This window comes from Fundulus heteroclitus, chromosome 13 (genome assembly GCF_011125445.2).
Source record: "Fundulus heteroclitus isolate FHET01 chromosome 13, MU-UCD_Fhet_4.1, whole genome shotgun sequence".
NCBI lineage: Eukaryota > Metazoa > Chordata > Actinopteri > Cyprinodontiformes > Fundulidae > Fundulus > Fundulus heteroclitus.
Genome location: NC_046373.1, coordinates 40572339 through 40595638, shown reverse-complemented (window position 1 = coordinate 40595638; position 23300 = coordinate 40572339). Strand labels below are relative to the sequence as shown.

General features: G+C 39.9%; 1 protein-coding gene across 3 annotated transcripts in view; it reads left to right on the top strand.

Moving 5' to 3' along the window:
- The window catches only part of LOC105920091 (POU domain, class 2, transcription factor 1), an 88095-nt gene extending 67557 nt beyond the window's left edge, over positions 1-20538 (top strand). For all 3 annotated transcript variants that reach the window (XM_036145791.1, XM_036145790.1, XM_036145792.1), the window contains exons 5-16: positions 627-785; positions 2088-2336; positions 2429-2543; positions 3385-3476; positions 6375-6626; positions 7202-7343; positions 9271-9419; positions 10640-10837; positions 10950-10998; positions 11425-11572; positions 14173-14246; positions 18828-20538. In XM_036145791.1, the coding sequence (XP_036001684.1) occupies positions 627-785; positions 2088-2336; positions 2429-2543; positions 3385-3476; positions 6375-6626; positions 7202-7343; positions 9271-9419; positions 10640-10837; positions 10950-10998; positions 11425-11572; positions 14173-14246; positions 18828-19201 (2001 nt within the window). In that variant the 3' untranslated portion in view covers positions 19202-20538. The remainder of the gene's footprint in view (positions 1-626; positions 786-2087; positions 2337-2428; positions 2544-3384; positions 3477-6374; positions 6627-7201; positions 7344-9270; positions 9420-10639; positions 10838-10949; positions 10999-11424; positions 11573-14172; positions 14247-18827) is intronic.
- The last annotated feature ends 2762 nt before the right edge of the window (positions 20539-23300 follow it).

The window sequence follows — 23300 nt, the reverse complement described above, 5'->3', positions numbered from 1 at the left end:
CACCTTTTTAATTCTGTTAATAATGTCTTTAATTAGCTGATGACTTCTGTTTTTGAAACATTTCTGGAGGATAATAATCAGGGTTAAAGTAAGTGCAAATGCCCTGCATTGCATGATTAGATGCATAAAAGATGCAAATAAGGTAAAGTCGAGTCTTAATGCTAGGAGGTAGCAACGGCAGAAGGTCAGAGGTCGGCAGCTTGAAGAGATATCGACTCAACAGATGCTTCAACCTGTAAAATAACTTCAACAAAAAAAACTCATCTTACCTCTGATGACTGAGTTATAGCAGCTCCTCAGATTTATGAATGTTTGTCAGCTTTCTAAATATCTGATAAACACCTTTTTATACTAATAGCATGGAAACAAAACAAACAGATATAAATAATCGTGTAAAAAAATGGCTACACTTATAATGCAGTAGTCTTGTTATTTTAATTTTTCCATTTAAATAGATGTTCTTAAAGGTTGTGGTGGTGTGTGTTGAAGGATGCAACGGGAGATATTTAGATTTTCCCTCCAGGAGTCGAACTCCTGCAGGATTGCCTGTCACTGTGAGCTGAGAAAAGCCTCAGCAGAGCTGATCTGGACTCTTTCTGAAGGCGGGTTTTTTCCTCTTCTTTCAGGTAAAGAGCGATGAAAGCTCAGAGATAACACACAGCGGTGCTGCTCCTCCCTCCCAGCAGCAGCAGCAGCAGCAGCAGCAGCAGCAGCAGCAGCAGCAGCAGCAGCAGGCTCAACATCACCACGCACAGCTGATGCTCGCCGGCAGTCAGCTCGCCGGGGTGAGAAAACACAGTTTCACTTAGAAATCATGAGTCTCTGAGCATAAATAGCTACAAAACGGTTTAGAGCAAGCATGTGTTATATTCTTTTTACTATTTCTTTACAGTACAGCTGTGTAATTTTTCACTTTGGATTGTTAAAGGTGTGATTTCTAGAGTGATTCTTTTCAAGCTGTATGCAAACAAAATCTCGTTCTGTACGCACTTTGTGCATACAAGATGACAATAAAGATATCTATCTATCTATCTATCTATCTATGTGTCTATGTATCTATCTATCTATCTATCTATCTATCTATCTATCTATCTATCTATTTATCTATCTATCTATCTATCTATCAATATATCTATCTATCTATCTATCTATCTATGTGTCTATCTATCTATCTATCTATGTGTCTATCTATCTATCTATGTGTCTATGTATCTATCTATCTATCTATGTGTCTATGTATCTATCTATCTATCTATCTATCTATGTGTCTATGTATCTATCTATCTATCTATCTATCAATCTATCTATCTATGTGTCTATGTATCTATCTATATATCTATCTATCTATCTATCTATGTGTCTATGTATGTATCTATCTATCTATCTATCTATCTATCTATCTATCTATCTATGTGTCTATGTATCTATCTATCTATCTATCTATCTATCTATCTATCTATCTATCTATCAATATATCTATCTATCTATCTATCTATCTATCTATGTGTCTATCTATCTATCTATGTGTCTATCTATCTATCTATGTGTCTATGTATCTATCTATCTATCTATGTGTCTATGTATCTATCTATCTATCTATCTATCTATCTATGTGTCTATGTATCTATCTATCTATCTATCTATCTATCTATCTATCTATGTGTCTATGTATCTATCTATCTATCTATCTATCTATCTATCTATCAATCTATCTATCTATGTGTCTATGTATCTATCTATATATATATCTATCTATCTATCTATCTATGTGTCTATGTATGTATCTATCTATCTATCTATCTATCTATCTATCTATCTATCTATCTATCTATCTATCTATCTATGTGTCTATGTATCTATCTATCTATCTATCTATCTATCTATCTATCTATCTATCTATCTATCTATCTATCTATCTATCTATCTATCTATGTGTCTATGTGTCTATCTATCTATGTGTCTATCTATCTATCTATCTATCTATGTGTCTATCTATCTATCTATCTATGTGTCTATCTATCTATCTATCTATCTATCTAAAAAAAAAGTGTGAAGATCCACAAACGTTGTTTTTTTCTCCTTCCCAGCTTGCAGCTCTCCTGCCGGCCCAGCAGCAGCTGCTCCTCCAGCAGGCTCAGGCTCAGCTCCTGGCGGCGGCCGTGCAGCAGTCGAACGCCGCTCACGCTGCCGCCCACGCCGCCGCGCAGCAACAAGCCAATCAGCAGCAGCAGCAGCAGCAACAGCAACAGCAGCAACAGCCAAACAAGCAAGAGCAACCAGTCCAGGCTGCGCCGCCACAGCTGGCCCTGTCGCAGCCCATCCAGCTCACAGCGCAGGTACCAGCAGCTTTACCCCCCCCCCCCCCCCCCCCCCCCCCCCCCGCCGCCACATCCTCTGTCGCCTCAGCTGAAACTTGTTTGTGCTGCAGGACATCCAGCAGCTGCTGCAGCTCCAGCAGCTGGTTCTGATGCCGGGTCACCCGCTCCAGTCCCCGGCCCAGTTCCTCTTGTCTCAGCCTGCACAGACACAGCAGCAACAGCAGGGTGAGGAGATACGCTTCATCTGAGACTCCGGTCCGCGAGGGTTGGTGCCCTGCATATATTAGATATGCAGGCCCGGGGGCCATTTGTGGCCCCTGGACTGACTTTGATTGGCCTCCCAACTGTATTTCAAGAAAGATTTAGTCTACTGCAAAGATTTGGCTGACAGAGATGGAAACGTTTTATTTTTATTAGGGTAAAATTAATACAGACAGGTTGCGATCTTATAACAGAGAATGCTGGGTACAACACAATGTATTCATTTTTCAATAACCAGACTTCTTACATTATATTTAAAAACATAGTAAATACGACCACATCTGTCTGTCTGAGGACTTTAACTCAGATGCAAACTTTGGTGCATTAAAAGCTGTTTTTTTTTGTTTTGTTTTGTTTTTTTGTCCAATAATTTCTCAAAATGAGCTAAACACAGCGAGTTTCTTCAAAGAAATACTGGCCTACATCCTGCTCTCCTATTGCTGGACCAAAAAGAATTCAGTTTCCTTTTTTTTCTTTTTATCAATTACGTCTAATATAATTTGCTTTTAATAAAGCATATGTGCAAACCCCATTTTTAACTTTGGCTCTCCAGTGATTTAACATTATTTTCCTTCAGAAAATCTGGATAATTTGTTTAATCAAAATTATCATATAAAAAAATTCACTACATGATTTTTGGGTTATTTAAATTTAAAAATTTAAATAACCCAAAAATAATTTAAAAGATTAAAAATTCCCACCTACAGATCTATTTGCAGTATTACGTTTATTGCAGGATCCCTTTGTAATGCAAATATCAGCTCAGATGGTTTTCTTCTTAATGGGTTCCTCTTCCCTTATTCAGGTTTGCTCTCAACAGCAAATCTGATCCAGCTACCTCAGCAAAGTGCAGGAGGACTTCTCACAAGCCCACCTCGCATGGGACTCCAAGCACAGGTAACAAATCTTTTTTCCAAGTTAAAAACACATAAAGTCCGAATAAAACCAGAGTGGATTTCTTCTGCTAGACAATTCACTCCAGTGGGTCGCACTGCAGTCTGTCCGGTTATCTGTCAGATGGGCTTTACCATAAAATTCAAACCTCTGCAGAAGTTTTTATGCCACTTTAACTTTTTCATATGTCGTCACGTCACAATTCAGTGGAATTCAATGTATTGCATTAGGATTTGAAACAGCAGAAAAACTCAAAGAAGCTTGTTTAGTGTTGGGCAAATATATGAGAATTTAACTTTTCTGACTAAAATGTGAAAACTTGCATACAGCCCCATGCACTCTGTAACCCCTAAATAGCATCCAGATCCAGTTGCTTTGCTAAATAAGATAATAATTTAATAGAGTCCAGCTGTACGAAGCAAAGAAGTCAATGATAAAGTTGTTGAAATGTAAAGATATAAATCACAGTCTTTGATTTGGAAATGGAAAAAGTATGAGTAAGTAAGTACACTTTATTTATATAGCACCTTTCATAGGATAAAAACCACAAAGTGTTTCTCAGTGAAAACAACTATAAAACAACACAAAATAAAAAGATAGAAACAGATCATACATGCAACATGATGGCATGAAATAACGAGATGAAATAAATAATAATAATCATCATCTCTAATTCAGATTTTGACACCAATGTTCAAAGCTTAGAAACATTTCTTAGCAGAAAGAAACAGTTTTTGATTAATCCACGAGAATGACGCTTTAGTGACATGGCGGAGTTACCTGACTCCGCCAGATAGATTTGCTCCGCATATCCATCTGGAAACCTTCCGTTGAAGTAATTTTGGGAAGGGGCGAAAATACTGGTCAGCTGATTGGTCTATGTTGGTGATAGACGGGGCAAATGAACCAATCAGATTCGTCGTCGCTCGTAACAGAGCGACGACGAAAACACAACCACAAGCCAGGCTACTCTTGCTGCTGCAGGTAAAGGCTCGTTAGCTCAGCAAAGAAATACTCTGTAATTCCGATAAAACTCGCTCGATAGCCACGCTAACGCTAGTTTCATCGGCTGAAGCCGCCATGTTGTTTAGACTGAACTGTCGCGCTTCCCGTTGCGTCACACCTCAACCCGCCTCAAAGCCAACGCTGATTGGACGTTCGTTTGGTGAACGGCTCTAAATTTTCTTTAACGGAGAGTAGCCAGACTGATCTGCGAGTGAAACCTTGAAAGCTCGCGAGATCAGGATGATCTCACGAGGCTAATGGCGGAGTCCAAAATGATGCCAAAGTTTTGGAGGCTTGGTTTGGCCACCCAGAAAAAGCTTTATATCCGTTATTTGGTTCTCAGGGGCGATGATAAGTGTAGTTGTCACAGAGCCACCGTTTGATACCATTAACACAGTTTATCAAGGAGGACAACTTAAAATATTCCGTTGTCTTAAAAGAACAATAGAGCTGAATATCATCAGCATATAAATGATAAGACATCAGGGAACTGCCTGATTATCTGGACAAGGGGGAAAATATGTATGTATGGCACAAATGCAAACCCGCCATAATGTGGGAGTCCACCAGAAAAAACAGGCAAGAAATATATTCATCAAAGAAACAGCAGGGAGGTCCATGGAAACTCTGAAGGAGTTGCAGAAATCCACACGTGAGGTGGGATAATCTGTTGAAAGAAGATTTATCCAAATCTGGCCTGAATATCAGCCTGGACAAATTACCAGTTGTAGGGATACTTCTCTTCAGCAGAGACAGAGGGGCTGGTCAGAGTTGATAAAATCCAGGACAATCCTGGAGAAAAAACTTTTAGAGGCTGCAGAGGATGGAGGGTCACTTTCCAGCAGGACAACCACCCCCAAAGAGCTCGGTTCAGGGTTCAGTGGCAATGCGACACTAGGAAATCCAGAAAAGCCAGAACAAGGTCAGGATCCGCTAAGGCAGACAGGAACCCTGGACATCTACTCACTCTAGGCTTTCAATAATCTGGCACCAGTTGACTGTGGAAGCTCAGTATATGATGGCAGGTGGATAGAATCAAGTTGATTTGGCAGGAGAGCACAGGTGCGGTGGGTTGGCTTGATCGCGCTGAGGCAGAGGAGCGCAGATGCAGTTAGTGAACCTGATTACAAGGAGCCGAGGCAGGCCACAGCGGGACAGTTTTACCTAGATCTACCATTTTGTGTCTACCTGCTGAAGACACAAAATGGACACTGTAATTTACTGAAATTTACTGCATTTTACTGTGATTTTCCAAGCTGTATGCAAACGAAATTTCGTTCTGTACGCACTCTGTGCATGCAGGATGACAAATAAAGTTGTCCAAGTCTAGATGCATCAGAAAAAACGGGGCCGAATACATTTTATGCCATACTTTTCAGGTCAAAATGTTGAAAAACGTTTAATAATTTAGTTCATCAGATGAAATACCACTAAAAGACAATAGAAAATAATGTATTGCCTTTGTTTCACACAACGAAGAACAGTTTAAGATACATTAAAGTCTTTGCTCGTATTAGGGCAAAATTTTAAAAATGATTAAAAGTACGGCCCTTTTCTCTGTAGTTCCTGTACTCTTTCATGTTTATTTCTGTTCGTTTAAATCAAGACTGAAAGCCCACGTGTTTAGAGTTGCCTTTGACCCATAATAACAGAAACATTGACCAACACATTTGATGTGTATTTATGTTTTTACTTGATAAAATGTAATGTTTGTTACTGGTCTCACAACCAGCGATTGTTTTGATGTGTTTATGGTGTTTTTATGCACTTTGAACCGCCTTGCTGCTGAAATGTGCTACAAATAAACTTGATTTGTCAATTTTTAACCTTTGCTTTATTAACTGAGCTTAAATCAGGTGTAAATCGATTCTCACGTCATTTTTCCTGATGCCACAGAGGGAGAAGAGCAGCGACGCGGGAAACGGCAGCAGCAGCGCAGCCTCTGGAGCCGGCAGCGGAGGCGGCAGCGGTGTAACATCTGTAGGAGCTACCTCTGCATCCGGCAGTGCCGTGGCCTCCTCGTTAACCTCCGGCATGAATCCCAGCGGTCAGACGGCTCACATGAGCGAAGAGCCGAGCGATCTGGAGGAGCTGGAGCAGTTCGCTCGGACCTTCAAACAGCGGCGCATAAAGCTGGGATTCACACAGGTAGAAAACAAGAGGAAAGGAGGCGGACCAGAAACTACGGAAGAGGATTAGGTCCACTCAAAAAAAAAAAAAAGTTACTAAATTCTGACTTTTTTCTCAGAATTCTGACTTTTTGCTCAGAATTCTGAGATTAAAATTAGAATTCAGACTTTTTTCTCAGAATTCTGAGATTAAAGTCAGAATTCGGATTTTTTTCCTCAGAATTCTGAGATTAAAGTCAGAATTCTTACTTTTTTTCTCAGAATTCTGACTTTTTTCTCAGAATTCTGAGATTAAAGTCAGAATTCTGACAGTTTTCTCGGAATTCAGAGAGAAAAAGTCAGAATTCTGACTTTTTCTCTCTGAATTCTGAGAAAAAAGTCAGAATTTTAAGAAAAAAGTCAGAATTCTGAGATTAAATTCAGAATTCTGACTTTAATCTCAGAATTCTGAAAAAAAAAGTCAGAATTCTGAGAAAAAAGTCAGAATTGAGTAGACTTTTTTTTTTTTTTTGAGTGGCCCTAATCCTCTTCCATAAGAAACACACACCGTCACAAAGAAAGTTCAGCTCATTCATTTATCATCCTCTCTGTCAGGGTGACGTGGGAGTGGCAATGGGAAAACTGTATGGGAACGACTTCAGCCAGACCACCATCTCTCGCTTTGAAGCGTTAAACCTGAGCTTTAAGAACATGTGCAAGCTGAAGCCACTGCTGGAGAAGTGGCTGAGTGACGCAGGTGAGACAACAAAGATATTTAATTCAGTTTATTTATGTAGCACTAACTCAGGACAGACGTCTTCTGAAGGCAAAGCACAAGATAAACAGGTTCAGTCAAGATCAGTTCATCATTTAATTAAGACAAAATCAACCTTACAGAGCCTAACCAATCACATCAGCTAATTGACTTTGCAGCATTTCCTTGTTGTTAGCAAGTATGTGGCGACAGTGGATAGGAACAACTCCCAATTAACAGAAACAAACCTCCTGCAGAAAAAGGCTTAGTGTTAGCGACTGTCTACCATTATCTGTCTGGGGTTGGCAGACCAGGAGGAGGCCTTAAAAATACAGACGCTCTGGTCCAAAAACAACAAACTGTACTCAGTTTAAAAGCAGAAGATTACTTTATCAAGGTTTTTACGTTTTCAAGACACGTTTCTAGTCTTATTAATTGATTAGATTTATGCATAGATACACCTTATAACCATCATAAATAGAAAAAAGAATAGGTGCCAAGCACTGACCCCTGTGGTGCTCCATAGCTAACTTTGCTACTTGACCAAGCACAGAAATCTTTACCTACGGGTAAAAACAAGAGTTTTTGTTTTATTGTGATAATTAAAGAGTTTGGTCTGAGAAACTGATTTGCTCGTTCTCAGTTCCCTCGCGCTGCTTGAGAAACAAGAGTGAAGCGTTGAAAGTAGAAGCTGCGGCATGTTTGTAATCCTGACCGACTGAAGAAGGTCAGACCTTTGAAGATTTTAAAGTGCACCACGTTATTTCTGACAAGTTTTACTGTTGTTTGATTAAACTTTCTAAGTTTGCTAACAGTGCGCATTGAAACCCAGCAACAGAGGAGAGAGGATTCTCAGTCAGCAGCTGAGAGAACAGTTTTTTAAAACAATAAAATACAGATAATGCATCTGTCTTTCAGACAAGTGAACTCTTTATGTTACTGAGTTTTGTACATTATTATTTGTATATATATATTTTTTTTACATATTAGAACAAAAAGGAAGCTCAGAGGGGACAAGGCTTTCTCTGTTATGGGCCCCAAATTATGGAATGACTTACCTTTGCAGGTCAGAGAGGCCCCTTCTCTGTCCACTTTTAAAGTTCGTCTTAAAACCCATCTATTTAACTTGGCTTTCAACACCAGTGAGATCTAGTTTAAAGTGTATGTCTTTGTTTTTAAACTACTTTTAATTATAATTATTTTTATTTTGTTGTGTTTTTGGATTGTACAGCACTTTGTATCAACTGTGGTTGTTTTAAAGTGCTTTATAAATAAAGCTGGTATGGTATGGTATATTAAGTTAATTACCAAATGCCTCAAACATTACAATAAAGCATTTTTATTTTTGGCTTGTTTAGGTAATTGACTAATTGCCTGTACTTGGGCGTTTTAAATGTGTGTAATTTTTCTGACTTAATACAATTTTGAATATTAAACAAAATATATTTTAGTAGCTGTCAGTTTGTTCTGATTTCTGAGATGATTAAAATATATATCTTGCATTTCTCTTGTACGGAGCCAACATATTTTTCATTATTATGCTTGAATGTCTTGTTTCCATGAGAAATTAGACGTTTAAAAGAAAATTGCATTGAGGTTTTTAATCTATGTTGGAATTTTAACTTTCATGTATGATTTATCAATTTATCTTCAGTTTCTCCTCAAATTGAGGAAGTCTTACTTTAAATATAAAAAAATGAGTCATCTACATCTTCAGGAACCAATTACATTTAGATTTTCTCTCAAAGATCAACTTTTAAGTTTATCTTTTTATTTCCACATTTAAACGTAGACGATATTCTTTAATTTCTGATTTTGTGATTCTGATTTACCTCTTTGATTTTGTTTTACCTCCTTAAACGTTGACACAGTAACTGTTCTTCCTCTTCCTCGGCGCTCTCCTCTGATTCTCCGGTCTTTTCTCCTGCAGAGACGATGGCGGTGGACAGCATGCTGCCCAGCCCCTCCTCCATCTCCTCCCCCATGTTGGGCATCGAGGGTCTCCCCGGCCGACGCAGGAAGAAGCGCACCAGCATCGAGACGAACGTACGGGTGGTTCTGGAGCGCAACTTCAGCACGGTACGAGTCCCACTCAGAAACCAGAGAAAAAACACCTGAGCTGGCACTAGTAGTTTTATTATTTTCTTCACAACAGATACCAAAAAACACTGCAAAAACAGAACTAAAATAAGTTAAAATCTTCTTGAAATGAGTGTATTTGTCCTTTATTTGAGCAGGTAAATAAGATAATCTGCCAATGGAATAAGATTTTTGCACTTAAAATAGGAAGAAGTTATCTCCATCAACTTATTTCAAGTGCATTATATCTAATTATCTTATTTTTGGGGTAAAATTACTCTTTCCATTGGCAGATCATCTTATTTACCTGCTCAAATCAAGGACAAATACACTAATTTCAAGAAAATTTTACTTATTTTTAGTTCTGTTTTTGCAGTGAAGTTTTACTTTTTGGTTCGATTCAATGCAAATATTGGTTAATAAATTATATAAAAAATGCAGAGTTTTTGCTTTTATTTTCTTGGCATATATTTGAAAGAAATTTCTCATTAATTATATGCATATGCTAATATCAACATCAAATTTAAGCATTAAAATAAGCATTGATAAAAAAAATATGGATTTTGTTCATTTAAAGTTTCCCAGTTTAAGTATTTTTACTAATCTTGGCTGATTGTGACGTAAATATTTTTACCCACAGTCCTTTTCTCTGTTTAGTTGAAGGTTTGCTGCATTTTTGCACCATTATTATATTGCACTGCCAACATTTTACTTTTCAAATTAATGCCTTTTTGCACCACTATTTTTGCACTATAAACATGGTTGAAATATTCTTCTGCACACTTTTAAAAAAACAAATGTTACATTGTTATCACTGCTGCACCTTATATTGTAATATTATTTTATCTCAATTGCAATCTCATTACATTGTCGTAAGCTGTAGGCAACGAAATTTCGTTTTGTATGCACTCTGTACAAAAAATGACAATAAAGTTTGTTTAAGTCCAAGTGTAAGTTTTTCCTTCTTAAAGATGCAATATTCATTTGCAGGATTTTATGGTGCAGAGCTGACGTTTATGTTTTATAGACGATTGTGTGATTGAAAATGACGTCTTGTTTGACTTTAGCCGCAAGTTTTCAGCTTTTACAGGCGACACGCTGATAATAGTCTGAGAAACAGACAAAACAGCTGAAGTTTAGATAAATAAAATAAAGAATAGAAATCGGTTGAGTTAATGTGTGTAAACGAGCTTTATCTCATCTCCTCCGCTGCTCCTCAGAACCAGAAGCCGACGTCGGAGGAGATCCTGCTGATGGCGGAGCAGCTCAACATGGAGAAGGAGGTGATCCGCGTCTGGTTCTGCAACCGCCGGCAGAAGGAGAAACGCATCAACCCGTCGAGCAGCAGCACTCCTCCTCTGCCCAGCCAGACCTCGCCCGTCGTGACGCACAAAGCCCACTGCTACAGCCCCCACATGGTACCGTCCAGCTTTAAACGCGTCACCCGACTCTGTGCTTCCTGAGCTGAAAGCCGTTTGACAGCCGGATAATTTTTTATTTTTTTTTCCTTTCCTCTCTTCACATCTCCAGATATCGAGTCAGAGTCTGTCCCAGGTCACCACCAGCCTCAGCACAACAGGTGAGCCGTAATTACTTGTCGTGATTTTCCAGCCCAAAGGTCGCTCGTGTCTGCGTTTGTCTGCTGCTTTTGATGAAAGGCTTAAAAATGATTTCTGTGAGAGAAAGACTGCAGGAGAACACAGAGATATTTTGTTGACACGGAGCCGCGGCCCCCGTCTTGAGCTGTTTACCTCCATGAGTCATGACTCGTCCCCCTGATTTATCGGCCTCGGCTGCAGAGCGAGCCATCTCGGGCGTCTCACATATGACAAATGACCTGACGGGTAACAAACAGCTGGAAATTTATTGGCCCGCTGGGCCGAAGCTCGCGCTGTGCCGCCTCGAACTTTTGGAGACGCTGAGAACGAAGGGTATCACCAAAGTGTTTAGTAACAACGCTGTAACTCTCCCCTGTGCTGACAGCGACTCCTCTTCTTCTCCTCAGGAGCCGCTTCGTCACCTTCAGCTTCCTGCCCCATGACTCCCGTCAGCTCGGCAGCCATGTCCTCGTCGGTGACGCCTCCTCCTCTTCCTCCTCACAGCACAGCCAGCCCAGCTCCTTCCAGCCTCGGCTCGTCTGGGCTCACCACTGGGTCAGTCTCATCCTTTCCTTTTAATAGGGCTGGTCGATATGGATTAAAAAATAAATCTCAGATTTTATCATACCAAATCCGACTAATTGATTTTTTTCCTCCTTTTTGTTTCATAAAAAGAAATTATTTTAAAATCTTGCTTTTATATCAAGCATTTCGTCAGGGAGTTGACCTGAATTCAAAGTGCAACTAAAAACAAGCTGTGAAACATGCTTGTAAAACAAGATGGCAGCCGTGCCATTATAAACAATGAAAATATAACAAAACATTTGCTGCTAGTGGTATTACACATTGAGCTAAGAACAGGCTTCACTGCACTTGTGAACATCAAACTAAGTTTAAAAAAAAGTAAATAAGTAAATGAAGTACCTCGTATTATGGTAAAAAAAAGTTTCCACTTAACAATATTTTGACAATACATTTGCCTAAACATATATTCAGCATCACGTGCTGTTCTCTTCATGGAAACCCAATGAGTGTATTGGCAAAATAAAATCCAGATTTTCCAAAAATGAAATCTTAAAGAATTGTAAATTTGAATTAATCGATTAAATCGATTTATCGCCCAGCCCTACCTTTTAATTATCATTTTAGATCATGAACGTACTGGCCGCTCCGTAAAATTACACCTGCACAGCAACTTTTCTGTCGGCGTTGAGCGTCCTTTAACTTTCAGATGATTTAGCATCAAAAAGCAGGTATTTGGCAGGTGTGGGGACATTTTTATTTTTATTTTCTGGGTTTTTACAGCACTAGCACCTGTTTTTCACAAAGTAGGCTGACAGGAAAGGCGGTTTGGGGGTGGGGACCTGCGGCAAAGGACCTCAGGCTGGAGTCAAAGCCGGGTCAGCCGGGCCTCCGTAAATGGGTCGTGCGTCGCTACCCCTGTGCCATCAGAGCCCGGCCCTCGGTGGTAGAGATGCACCGATAAATTAGAATAGAATAGATGTGACTAGATGGCCGTAACTGCAAAAACTGACTAAACTAGACTAAAAATAAGTTAAAATTTTCTTTAAATGAGTGTATTTGTACTTTATTTGAGCAGGTAAATAAGATAATCTGCCAATGGAATAAGATTCTTGCACTTAAAATAGGAAGAACTCATCTCCATCAACTTATTTCAAGAGCAGTATATCTAATTATCTTATTTTTAGGGGTAAAATAAGATAATAATTTTACCCCTAAAAAAATTTCCATTGGCAGATCATATCATTTACCTGCTCAAATCAAGGACAAATACATTAATTTTAAGAAGATTTTACTTATTTCTGTTCTGTTTTTGCAGTGTATTTCTGTGTATATTAGTAAAAAAAGAAATGACTGGATGGGTATCAATTATCCGATATCCGATCCAGCTGATTAGTCGATATCTGAGCCGGGTATCGGATCGGCGCATCCCTACTTGGGAACACTTTTTAACTCCACTGTAACTCTGGCTGTAATTTCACAATATGAAAACGAGCAGATTTTGGGTCTAGTCTTCACCATGACTCCCTAGTTTTCACTGCACAGCAGAGCTTATTGGCTGGATTTGCCTGATTCAATAAACAGACATGAATAATTCATATCACATGTAAGGTATTCATCTATCTCTGCTCTTATCTGGATCTACACTGCAAAAAATTAACAAAGAAAATAAGTACAATTTTCTTGAAATGAGTGTATTTGTCCTTGATTTTAGCCGGTAAATAAGATGATCTGCCAATGAAATAAGATTTGTACATTTAAAATAGGAACAATTCATCTCCGTCATCTTTTTTTAAGTGTAGTAAATCTAAATACGCATTCCATTGCCAGAAAATCGTATTTACCTGCTCAAATCAAGGACAAATGCACTCATTTCAAGAAAGTTGGACTTATTTTTAGTTCTGTTTTTGCAGTGTAGTTGAGAGTTTTAGGGGCTCCTTGGGTTAATTTTCTCATTACACTGCAAAAAGGGAACTAAAAGTAAGTACAGTTTTCTTGAAATTAGTGTATTTTTCCTTGATTTGAGCAAATAAATAAGACTATTTACCAATGGGATGAGTATTTTGACCCCTAAAATAAGATAATTAGACATCCTGCACTTGAAATAAGATGATGGAGATTAATTGTTCCTATATTAAGTGCAAAAATCTTGATCCATTGGCAGGTAGTGTTATTTATCTGCTCAAATTAAGCAAAAATACACTCATTTCAAGAAAATTGTACTTCCTTTTAGTTCCCTTTTTGCAGTGTAGCTGAAAGTTTTAGAGGCTCCTTGGGTTAATTTTCTCATTAGGGAGCCCAGGTGGCTGTAATAGCTCACCTTCCTCGGGGAGGGAGCCTCAACATGCTCCCAACATCACTTTTCATGATCAAAAATGTTTTTTCTGGTCTGAGCTGACATTAAAATTCTCCGAGAAACAAAATTTGCAGGGTTTTTCTGAGCTCTAACTTGTAAAGATTTACTGTACTTTGTGTAGGAAGGAACTATTTGGCTCACATAGCTGGATGTGGATCCTTTGAACAGCCGTATTTTCTCCAAAACATACCTGTTAAAATCTCCCGCTTCAGGAAAAGACGGTGGATTGTGCTTTTGTGACTGAGTGTCTGTTTATGTGAATGTGTCCACATTACAGGAACACAATGATGGGAGTAAGCACAGGGATGAACCAGGCCCTCATTGGCAGTAATCCCCTGGCTACCATGCAAGGTAAATGTGCGCATGGCTCCGTGTACCAGCATGCAGACCATCCCCTCTGGTCCCCCATCTCCAAAAAAAAAACCCACTTCCCATTTCACCCTTCATCCGCTCCGTCTGAAATTAATTTTTCCCACGAAGCCTCAGGTGACAGTCGCCACCAGCGCTCACGCCTCTTCCTCCTCCTCCTCCTCTTCCTCAGCACAAAGTTTTTGAATCGCTCAGTACGGCGAAAGATTCAATTTCATTCTCATACAATACCCCGCTATTATCGCAGACCGGCAAAGGGCTCCTTATGGCGGGGCTTAGCAGGCCGAGTCAGCTTACAGACACAATCCCACCCCTCGCAATATCACAACCTGTCGGCTAAATCACCAGCTTTCACTCACAGTTCCCCTTTTCTGAGTGAGATGATCTGCTGCCAAATCAATTAGGCATCACAAATAAGCTCGGCTCTCCATCCGTCACGTGGCCCATCTGCCTATGGCGCCGGGGGAACATCTTTTTCTCCGGCTCTTTTGAGGGCCGGCGTCCTTCGGGCCATGTGTTGATGAGAAGGACACAGCGTGTTATGGAAAAATGCAGCCCTGGCACCGTCGGCTCTGATAGAGTTTTAGGCTGAAGGAGGAAATAAGAGAGGAGGCTCGGCGAAAAAGACGGGGGTTGAAATGAAGTGTTGACGGGATGGGATTGCAGCTTTGACTCCCTCTGGGGCCACACGTACGTTATATCAATGTTTACACTGGTGGCGCTGTAATGGATTAAGGTGTTTGCTATCACACTGGAACCATGGCAGGTATCAGCCTTTTTTACGGCAGCTTCGACTAAGAGCTGATCTGCTTGCTGCTGTAATTTTGCAGAAAAGTCTTTTCAAAGTGAAGCGAAAGCCTTGAAGCGTTTATCTCTGACATAAACGTCATCGACTCAGCAGCGATAATTGGGTTCAGGCACAGATATAGTCGACAGAAGGTGATGCAGTCAAATTAAAAATGCAAACAAAGGATCAGTTCCTACATTTTGCGATTTTAAATTTTATCTCCACGGCTCCGTTTATCACATTTAACCACAGGTGTGGTTCTGCGGTTGCTTATTCAACCAGACCAGCCACTTTGCAGACTAGTACATCATGCCGACCTGAGTGGACACAAACTTTTTAGCGCTTTCAGCACGGTCCCTTCATGCTTCAGCACTCCAATATGCTGCCACTACAATAATAAACACCCTGACTTTAGAGGTGCTGCTTGTCCAAACCCTTCACAACTAATCACGAGTTATTGCACTCACTGTGCTGCTGAAGATTCTCAGTCATCCAGGTCATGGTCATTCCAAAAAGGTTAAAAAACAAAACAACTGGACTTTTTTTCTTAAGTTTGAAGACGTTTCGCTTTCCATCCAGAAAGCTTTCTCAACTCAAAATGTCTGGAGTAATGTGGAGCTCCAAGCTTTATAGTACTGCCCAACAAAAGCCTCATTATGGCTTAGATAACATGCAAATTGAACCAAAACAGCCCCCCCCCCCCCTTAGTAATGGGGAGTCGTTAGGGTCGTTATTGGCCTGGTTTACAGGAGCCATGTTTTGATCACCTGTATGGAGGTGAGGCTTGAAAGGAATCAACCCTACATCTGTGTCCTAAGTCCTCCTCCTCTGTTTAAGGTTTTTCTCTCTTAACATAGATATAAAGATCGGCTACTAATTGGTGAAACTGGAGATCACATGGCACAACCATGCTTCTGTCTGTAAAAATGATCACTGAACTTGAAATAGGCTGTAGAAAGACAAAAGGTCCAGTAGGGTACAGATCTGGTCCGGAGTGAAATTAATTCAATTCACTTCAATTCAATTTTATTTATATAGCTCCAATTAACAACATGTCATCTCAAGGTTCTTTCCAAAGTCAGATTCCATCAGATCCTCCAGGTTGGTGAGAAAGTTTCCTCTCTAAGGAAACCCAGCAGGTTGCATCAAGTCTCTCCAAGCAGCATTCACTCCTCCTGAAAGAGCGTAGAGCCACAGTGGACAGTCGTCTGCATTGTTGATGGCTTTGCAGCAATCCCTCATACTGAGCATGCATGAAGCGACAGTCCTGTTATTTAGGTCACTGTCTTGTTGAAGACCTTTCCTGACTGTTTTTACTGCCTATGATGTAGGTATACATGTGAAAAGTGAAGTGACATCAAAAGACACCAGAGTTTCTCCTGGCACCATCTTTAAATGTTTGACTTTGTTTGCAAAGTCTTGGGAGTTTTCTATGTAATGTGGCGCGTTCTTATGAACCCTTGAAGATGATCGTTTATCTCTTCCTGGTAATTTAGATTAACTAGATACCTTTATGACTGCTTTGTGGTTATTCTTGGTTGTGTAAATGTATTCTAAAATATACAACAACAAAAAAACAAGAGAGATAACTTTTGCATCATCTGGAGCCATATGGCCAAAGCCATTTTATTAGTTTAATTTAAATTAAAGGAATGATGTAAAATCTTAGGCATCGCATGAAAAGGTTGAAGCAATAGAAATAAAACACTAATAACTGATCTAATAAAATGATAAGAAATAAACCTTTTGCCTGTGCAGGGAATCTTTGTAGTGTTGTTTGTCATCAGCATAGAATATATGTTTATTTTAATAGTTTCCACTTTCAGCTTGGTTGAAATTTGAAATAAAAGCAGTCCAAGAATGGAGTAAACTCACTTTATAAATCTTTTTTCAGATTCATAGATGCTAAGTGAAACAAAGAAGCTTTGGTTTTTAGATCAATATGTTATGATCAACTGTGTAAAATGCAGCAGTTAGCTCTTGTAAAATTAAATTAAATTCTTGCCTCGATAGGAAAGCTGCAGTCCTGAGCTTCATGGAATTTAGTTGGTAATTGACTGTAGGGGATTATTGTTGTATGGGGACAGAAATATGAATCTGTGTGTCATCAACTCACGGATGTGGTAAGAGATGTAGTAATTATTTATAATCAGAGCGTGTAGATATGGAAACAAAAGGAGCCTTAGAACCGAGCGTTGAGGGACTCCAAATGTGACGCTTGGTTACTCAGAATCATAGTGACCCTCTGACATGTGGATGTTTCAGTCGGTAATTCAGTGTCTAATTATCTGCCGTGTCAAATGCAACATAAAATTGGAAATAGTAAAATTTTTAAGTCCTATGCCAGAGGAAAATCACTTAGGTCAACAGCTACGTTTACACGGACAAAAGTAACCGGAATAAACGGCCGATTGGAATAAAAAAGCGTCATGTAAACAAGACAATCAGAATATTGTGATCGGATTAAATTGTAATCAAAATGAGAGCGGTGGTTTATGGATTGATAATCTGATCAACACACAAATAAATGCTTGTCAGGCTCAAGTTAGTCTGAATGTGGCAAACTGACCTGAGTGCTCATGTGAGCCCGACGTAAACGTGACGTATTTCCCGCTTTGAGTGGTGGAAATACGTCGGGAAGCAAAAGTGTCGGGGCTCCCGATACAACCGGAAGTTCTTCTTCTTCTTGTTTTTTTAGGGGAATTTGATAACTGCTCATGTCAGAGTGGTTCTATTCTGAATAAAGACATGCGCATATAAACGCACATTATGATCGGATCAATTGATTGTGTGCCCGTATAAACGGCACAATCTGATTATTTAATCCGGATACATTTTAATCCAATCGTGATATGTTGTGCATGTAAACATAGCTACTGACTGTAAAAGATTGTGGTCAAGTGGTGAAATGCAGATTTGATATCCACTGAAACCAAGTTTAAGCTGTTGGTCGTATTTTATTGTGTATTTTTGTTTCCTTTTTAGCTTTTTGATAAAGACAACGGCTCACATCACACCGGTTTTATCCTATTTATATTGGCTACCTGTAAAGATTTAGAGTTGATTTTGAAACTTTAGTTTTGACTTTTGCAGCTTTTAATTGACAGGCCCCCCAATACGTCTCAGACCTTCTAATCCCTTATTCTTATGGTCCTCGGGCCAAAACCTTCTGAAGGTCCTTAAGACCCGGTTTAAAAGTTGAGGGGATCTGTCCTTCAGGCTGTGGACGCCCTTGTCTCTCCGTGTGGCCGACTCTGTTAAATCCTTTAAAAAGCAGCTGAAGACACTTTTATTTAGACAAACGTTTACTTAAATGTACGTGTTTTTGGTGTTACCCTTGTAAGCTGTTCTGGTATTTCTATCTGGTATTTATTACACTATGTAAAGCACTTTGTGATTTTTTTTATCTGTGAACGGTGCCACATAAATCGTTTACTTGATTAATTACAAAGTTTGGGGACGAGGTTTTAAATCCCATCCATCCATGCATGGCTGCAGGGGGGCTGGTGCTCATCTCCAGCAGCCGGTGGGCGACAGGCGGGGTCCATCACAGAACATCCCATCCCTCCATCCCGAATCTTATTGTTCAACATTTTGAACTGATCCTTTAAACTACATTCACCAAGCGACTCTCAGTCTGCGCTTCTGAAAGCTCATCATCATTTCCATGGTTTCCCTCTCCCTGTGCTTTATTCTCTGCTGGCTGAGTTTGATTTATTCTGCATTTTTTCCTGCTCCTTATTCACTTTCCCCCCTCTTATCTCCCTCCCCATCAGCGCTGGCAGCCAGCGGCGGTCAGCTCCCTATCTCCAGCCTGGAGGGGGGGCCAGGCCACATGTTTCTGAGTGGACACGGCGGTCACTCTGTCCCCCCCTCCCTCCGTCCCTCTCTCTTCCTGAACCGCCCCGGCCTGCTGCCGATGGTGACTTGCTCAACGGCAGCTTCCTCCATGCCCACCATGGGGCTGGTCAGCAGCAGCGGAGGCGGCCCCAGACCCTCCTATTGCCAAGCTTCACCCACAGGCACCAGCAACCTCATGAGCCCCACCTCCTGCCCGGAGGAGTCCGCGTCTCCGTGTTCAAGTCCCGCCTCTTTCTGCTCCTTCAGCGAAGCTTCGCCGCCGCCGCTGGGAGGAGCCATGGCCGAGTGATCGCCGACCGACCGCCAAAGTATCCTATCGGAGCGGGATGAGGAGGACGAGGAGGAAACAGCTTTAGAAATCCAAATCCGCAACATCGCCTTTCAACCAAAGCCATCTCTCTGTCTGATCCATCGCTAGATCGTCCCTCTTTGCCTTTTTTCCTCTCTGAAGTCTCCCGAAGCCAAAAAAAATACACATAGACTCATGAGGGAAGGAGGTAAAGAGGGTAGGAAGGATGGAAGAGGACGGAGAGAACCGCAGCGCGAAGGAGGGGAATCTTGAAACCAAATAATGACCTACAGCTGGAGAGGAGCTTTTTTTATTTCACTCGGCATCGTGATTAAAAAACACCAAAAAGAAACAAAAAAAACTTGAGAGCAGAGCTGAAACTGCTCGAGAGAAACTGGAAGCAGCGGAAAGACTTGTCTGATAAGCTGAGAAGGCTACGAGAAAAAAAAAAAAAAAATGTACGTGTTTCGAAGAGGAACACAAACATTACAAAGAAGTAAACCAAAATCTCCAAAATACCAAAAACTGAAAACCAAAAAAGAAAGACAAAAAAAAACAACAAACGGAGAGAAAAGCTTTAGCTCAAAAAGACTTTTTCTGATCTTTATTCTGTCAAACATTCTCCATTCCACTCAGGATTCGTTTAGTTTCCATCTTCTGTCGGAATATTCACAAGACATCTATTTTTGTATTATTTTCTAACCATCGACCTTGAAAGCATTTATAATCCCTCATTTTTACGGCTGATCCCACCTGCAGGATTTTTTACCTACCTCTCACTTTACAGCTTTACACCGATCAGCCTGCCGTACATCAACAGACACAGCTTGTCTTAATAAAACCCAACAATGAGAGCAGATGTAAGGCGAAGGCAAAGCTATCCTGGGAATTACTATATCTTAGTTCATCCTCGTTGGACCCAAGACAGTTAAATACGGCTGAAATTAGACGTCTGATTTTTTTATTTTATTTTTTTATTTCTGGACCTTCATTCATCTTAATGTTTTCAAACCAAAGCAAACACCCCGAGCTCGGCCGGTAGCGTTTACCTTCTACACGGGCAGATGTGGACACATTGTCATGGGATTTCCTCCTTTTTTCTTCTTCTTTTTTTGTATTTTTTTTTTTTTTTGCATTATTTGCCTTCTTTGATTTATTATCCAGGCCATACACACCATCCCACCATCAACATGTCATCTTCCAGACCGTCACTCTCGGATACCAAAGCATCGCCTCTGGCAGCGTTCGTCTCTGGGTTCGCCCAGGAGACGAGTGTCCAGACAAACCTCACCAACAAATACAAGCGTAAGACAGACCAAATACCAAAAAAAAAAAAACAGAACAAAAGAAGGAGGTGAAACACCGGCGTCCCCCCCCCCCCAACAACAACACCACCGAAACCTGCCCTCCAACCCATCTGCCCCTCTCCTTTGTCTCCAAAGATCAGATCAAAGGGCCAAACACAAGCGAGGAGGAGCAGAGGAGCCAAAGGGTGGGGGGGTAGGGGGGGGGGGGAGCAGGACGAAGAAGAGGAGCAGGAGGAAGTGCGCTTCAAGCAGCGGACCAAAAAACAACCCAAAACCAAAAGCTACTTCTTCTCATACTAGTTCTGTGTAAGCGTCTGAAGTGAAACCAAATACAAACAGAGATAGGGGGAGGATGGAGGGGGGGGGATGGGGGGGGGGGGGGAGTGACTCCCGTCTGTCTGTTTGTCTTTAACTGTGATCGCTGTTTTCGTTTCAGCAGACAGATTCACCCCCCCCCCACCCCCCCTCCCCGGCTTTGTTCTCTCCATTCCTGGACTGATTAACTAAGGAATAACCTCAACAAACTGACTTTCAGAAATTATGTATTTTTCTTTTTTTTTTGCTTTTCCATAGTGTGTCTGTTCCCCGACGCGTCCGAACGAAGAGAAGGTTGGAAGCAGGGGGTGGGTGGGGGGGGGGGGGGGGGGGGGGTTATACCCACGTTCATCTGTTCCCATCGCCGCTTTTGTTGCTCTTTTTCTGGGAATGTTTGGAAATGACTGTAAAAAACGTAGCTTCCAAGATTATTGGGGGGATGGGGGGTGCAGGGGAGGGGACAGCTTTTCAGTCCATCCAGAACATTGTGAAAGAAGCCAAAACTGCAAAACTGAAAACCAAAAGCAGATGTTTTTTTTTTTTTTTAGATACAGAACCAAACCAAATAGAACCAGCTAAGCGGTGCACAAGCTGAAACCGACCCGTTACAAATGATGGTTGTCTGCTATTCAACCCTGGGCTTGTTTTTCTCAATTATCAGATAGATAATCTGATAATATATTCAGTTAATATTGAAAAGAATCATAGGGAATTAAACACAAATAATAGCGTTTATCAACCCACTAATTTGATTTTTTTGCACTATTAAGCCAAAGATCCGGCCAGATGAGGTAATATGTCAGTTGAAGGACAAACTAAATGTCCTCTGCCTCACAGATTAGTTCAGTAATGAAAGTTGCTTTTCATACTAAAGTCTATGCTTTTTCTTTTAATGCATGCTAAAAGAAAAAACACTTTCACTTGGGTTTGTTTTAAAGTGCTTTAGAAATAAAGTTGATATGATATGAAGTCTCACCCGAGGTCGCATTGTGTGAAAACAAACTGTTGTTGTCATTACAAGCCAATAATAACAAATATTTCTCTATTTTATGCATTAAAACACAAAAGGAACATGTTCACAAATCGATATTTTACAGCACAGTCTTCTGCTCCTGGTTTAAAGAGATTCTATGGAGCTAAATCTGGGTCAAAAAATTTAAACTGAAAAAAAGATGCAAAACTGAAAAAACATCAACACTGTGACTAAAAATGTTTTTGAAACTGAAAAAAAATCAAAACTATTTTTCAGATTAAAATTTTTCTTTATACTTTTAGATTTCAGATCTTTTCTTTTCAGTTTCAAAACAATTCTTCAATTTAATTTTTTTAATTTTTTGGCAAACATTATGACCCCAATTTAGCTCCATAAACAGACTATAATAAATTATTTACATCAGAACTGTTGGAAACTCAGACTTTCCCAGTTGGATTCTCAACTTTAACAACTCAAAACGCATCGTTATAATGGGGCAATAACTTTAAAAAAAAACTCGTACCCGTCGGTATAAACTGTCCAGTTTGGATGTAATTGAGTAAAAACAGGAATTAAATTGACTTGTTTGCAAGAAGCCGACACTTCTACCGAAGATTTTACTTTAAATGACATTTTTACTTTTTAAAATCCAACAGTTTTAAACAATTCTTGGTCTGGGAAATACATTTGTCCTGGTAGGATATTCTCACTGTATAATAACCTTTAATAAAACCGCACAATATCATGCTTTATGCTCACATTTTGAAAATAAATCTGTATTTAAAGGTGCAAATCTTTTGTATTTTGTTTTTCAGTATGAAATACATGCAAGAATTGCTTCAAAAAATTATTTCAAATGGGGGAAACAAAGGATATTACTGCTAAAATAATCCAACAATTACTATAATAAGGCAATCTGACTAATTTATTAATTTTTAACATTTTATTGAGTAGCAAAATAAATATAAACACCTGATAAATTTGTATTCAAATCCATCTTGGACAGAATAATTTCCCCTTTCCCCTGTCTTTATAAATTCAAAGAAGTTTATATAAGCAGGTTAATTAGTGGGGCTATCTGCTGCCGTAGCATTCAACCCTGAACCGCAGCTAGCAGCTTCCTATACGTCTTAATCTTGCAACCAGAAATGTTTTCTTCATTAGTCCTCATTTCCATTTGGAAAAATCAGGTAAAGCTTTATGTGAAGGGAGTTAATTCGCTCAGCGATTAATCAGTTATTGATAATTTTAGCAAAAACCGATCCGATCAAACGTGAAAACAAGTCCAGGGTTGAAACCAGAAAGAAATTTGATTTTACAGACAGAAAAGACACGGGGGTGTTTGGATCGATTGTTAACGTCCGCTAACGTAAACTTTTATTCCTAAAGTTTTCCTTTTTCACTTGATTCTCCTTTTTTTTTACCGAGGCTGGGACTTTTATCCTCTGATGAAAAACCGAAGACGACGATTTCTGAACCAAAAGCTTTAAAACTTTTTCCTCTC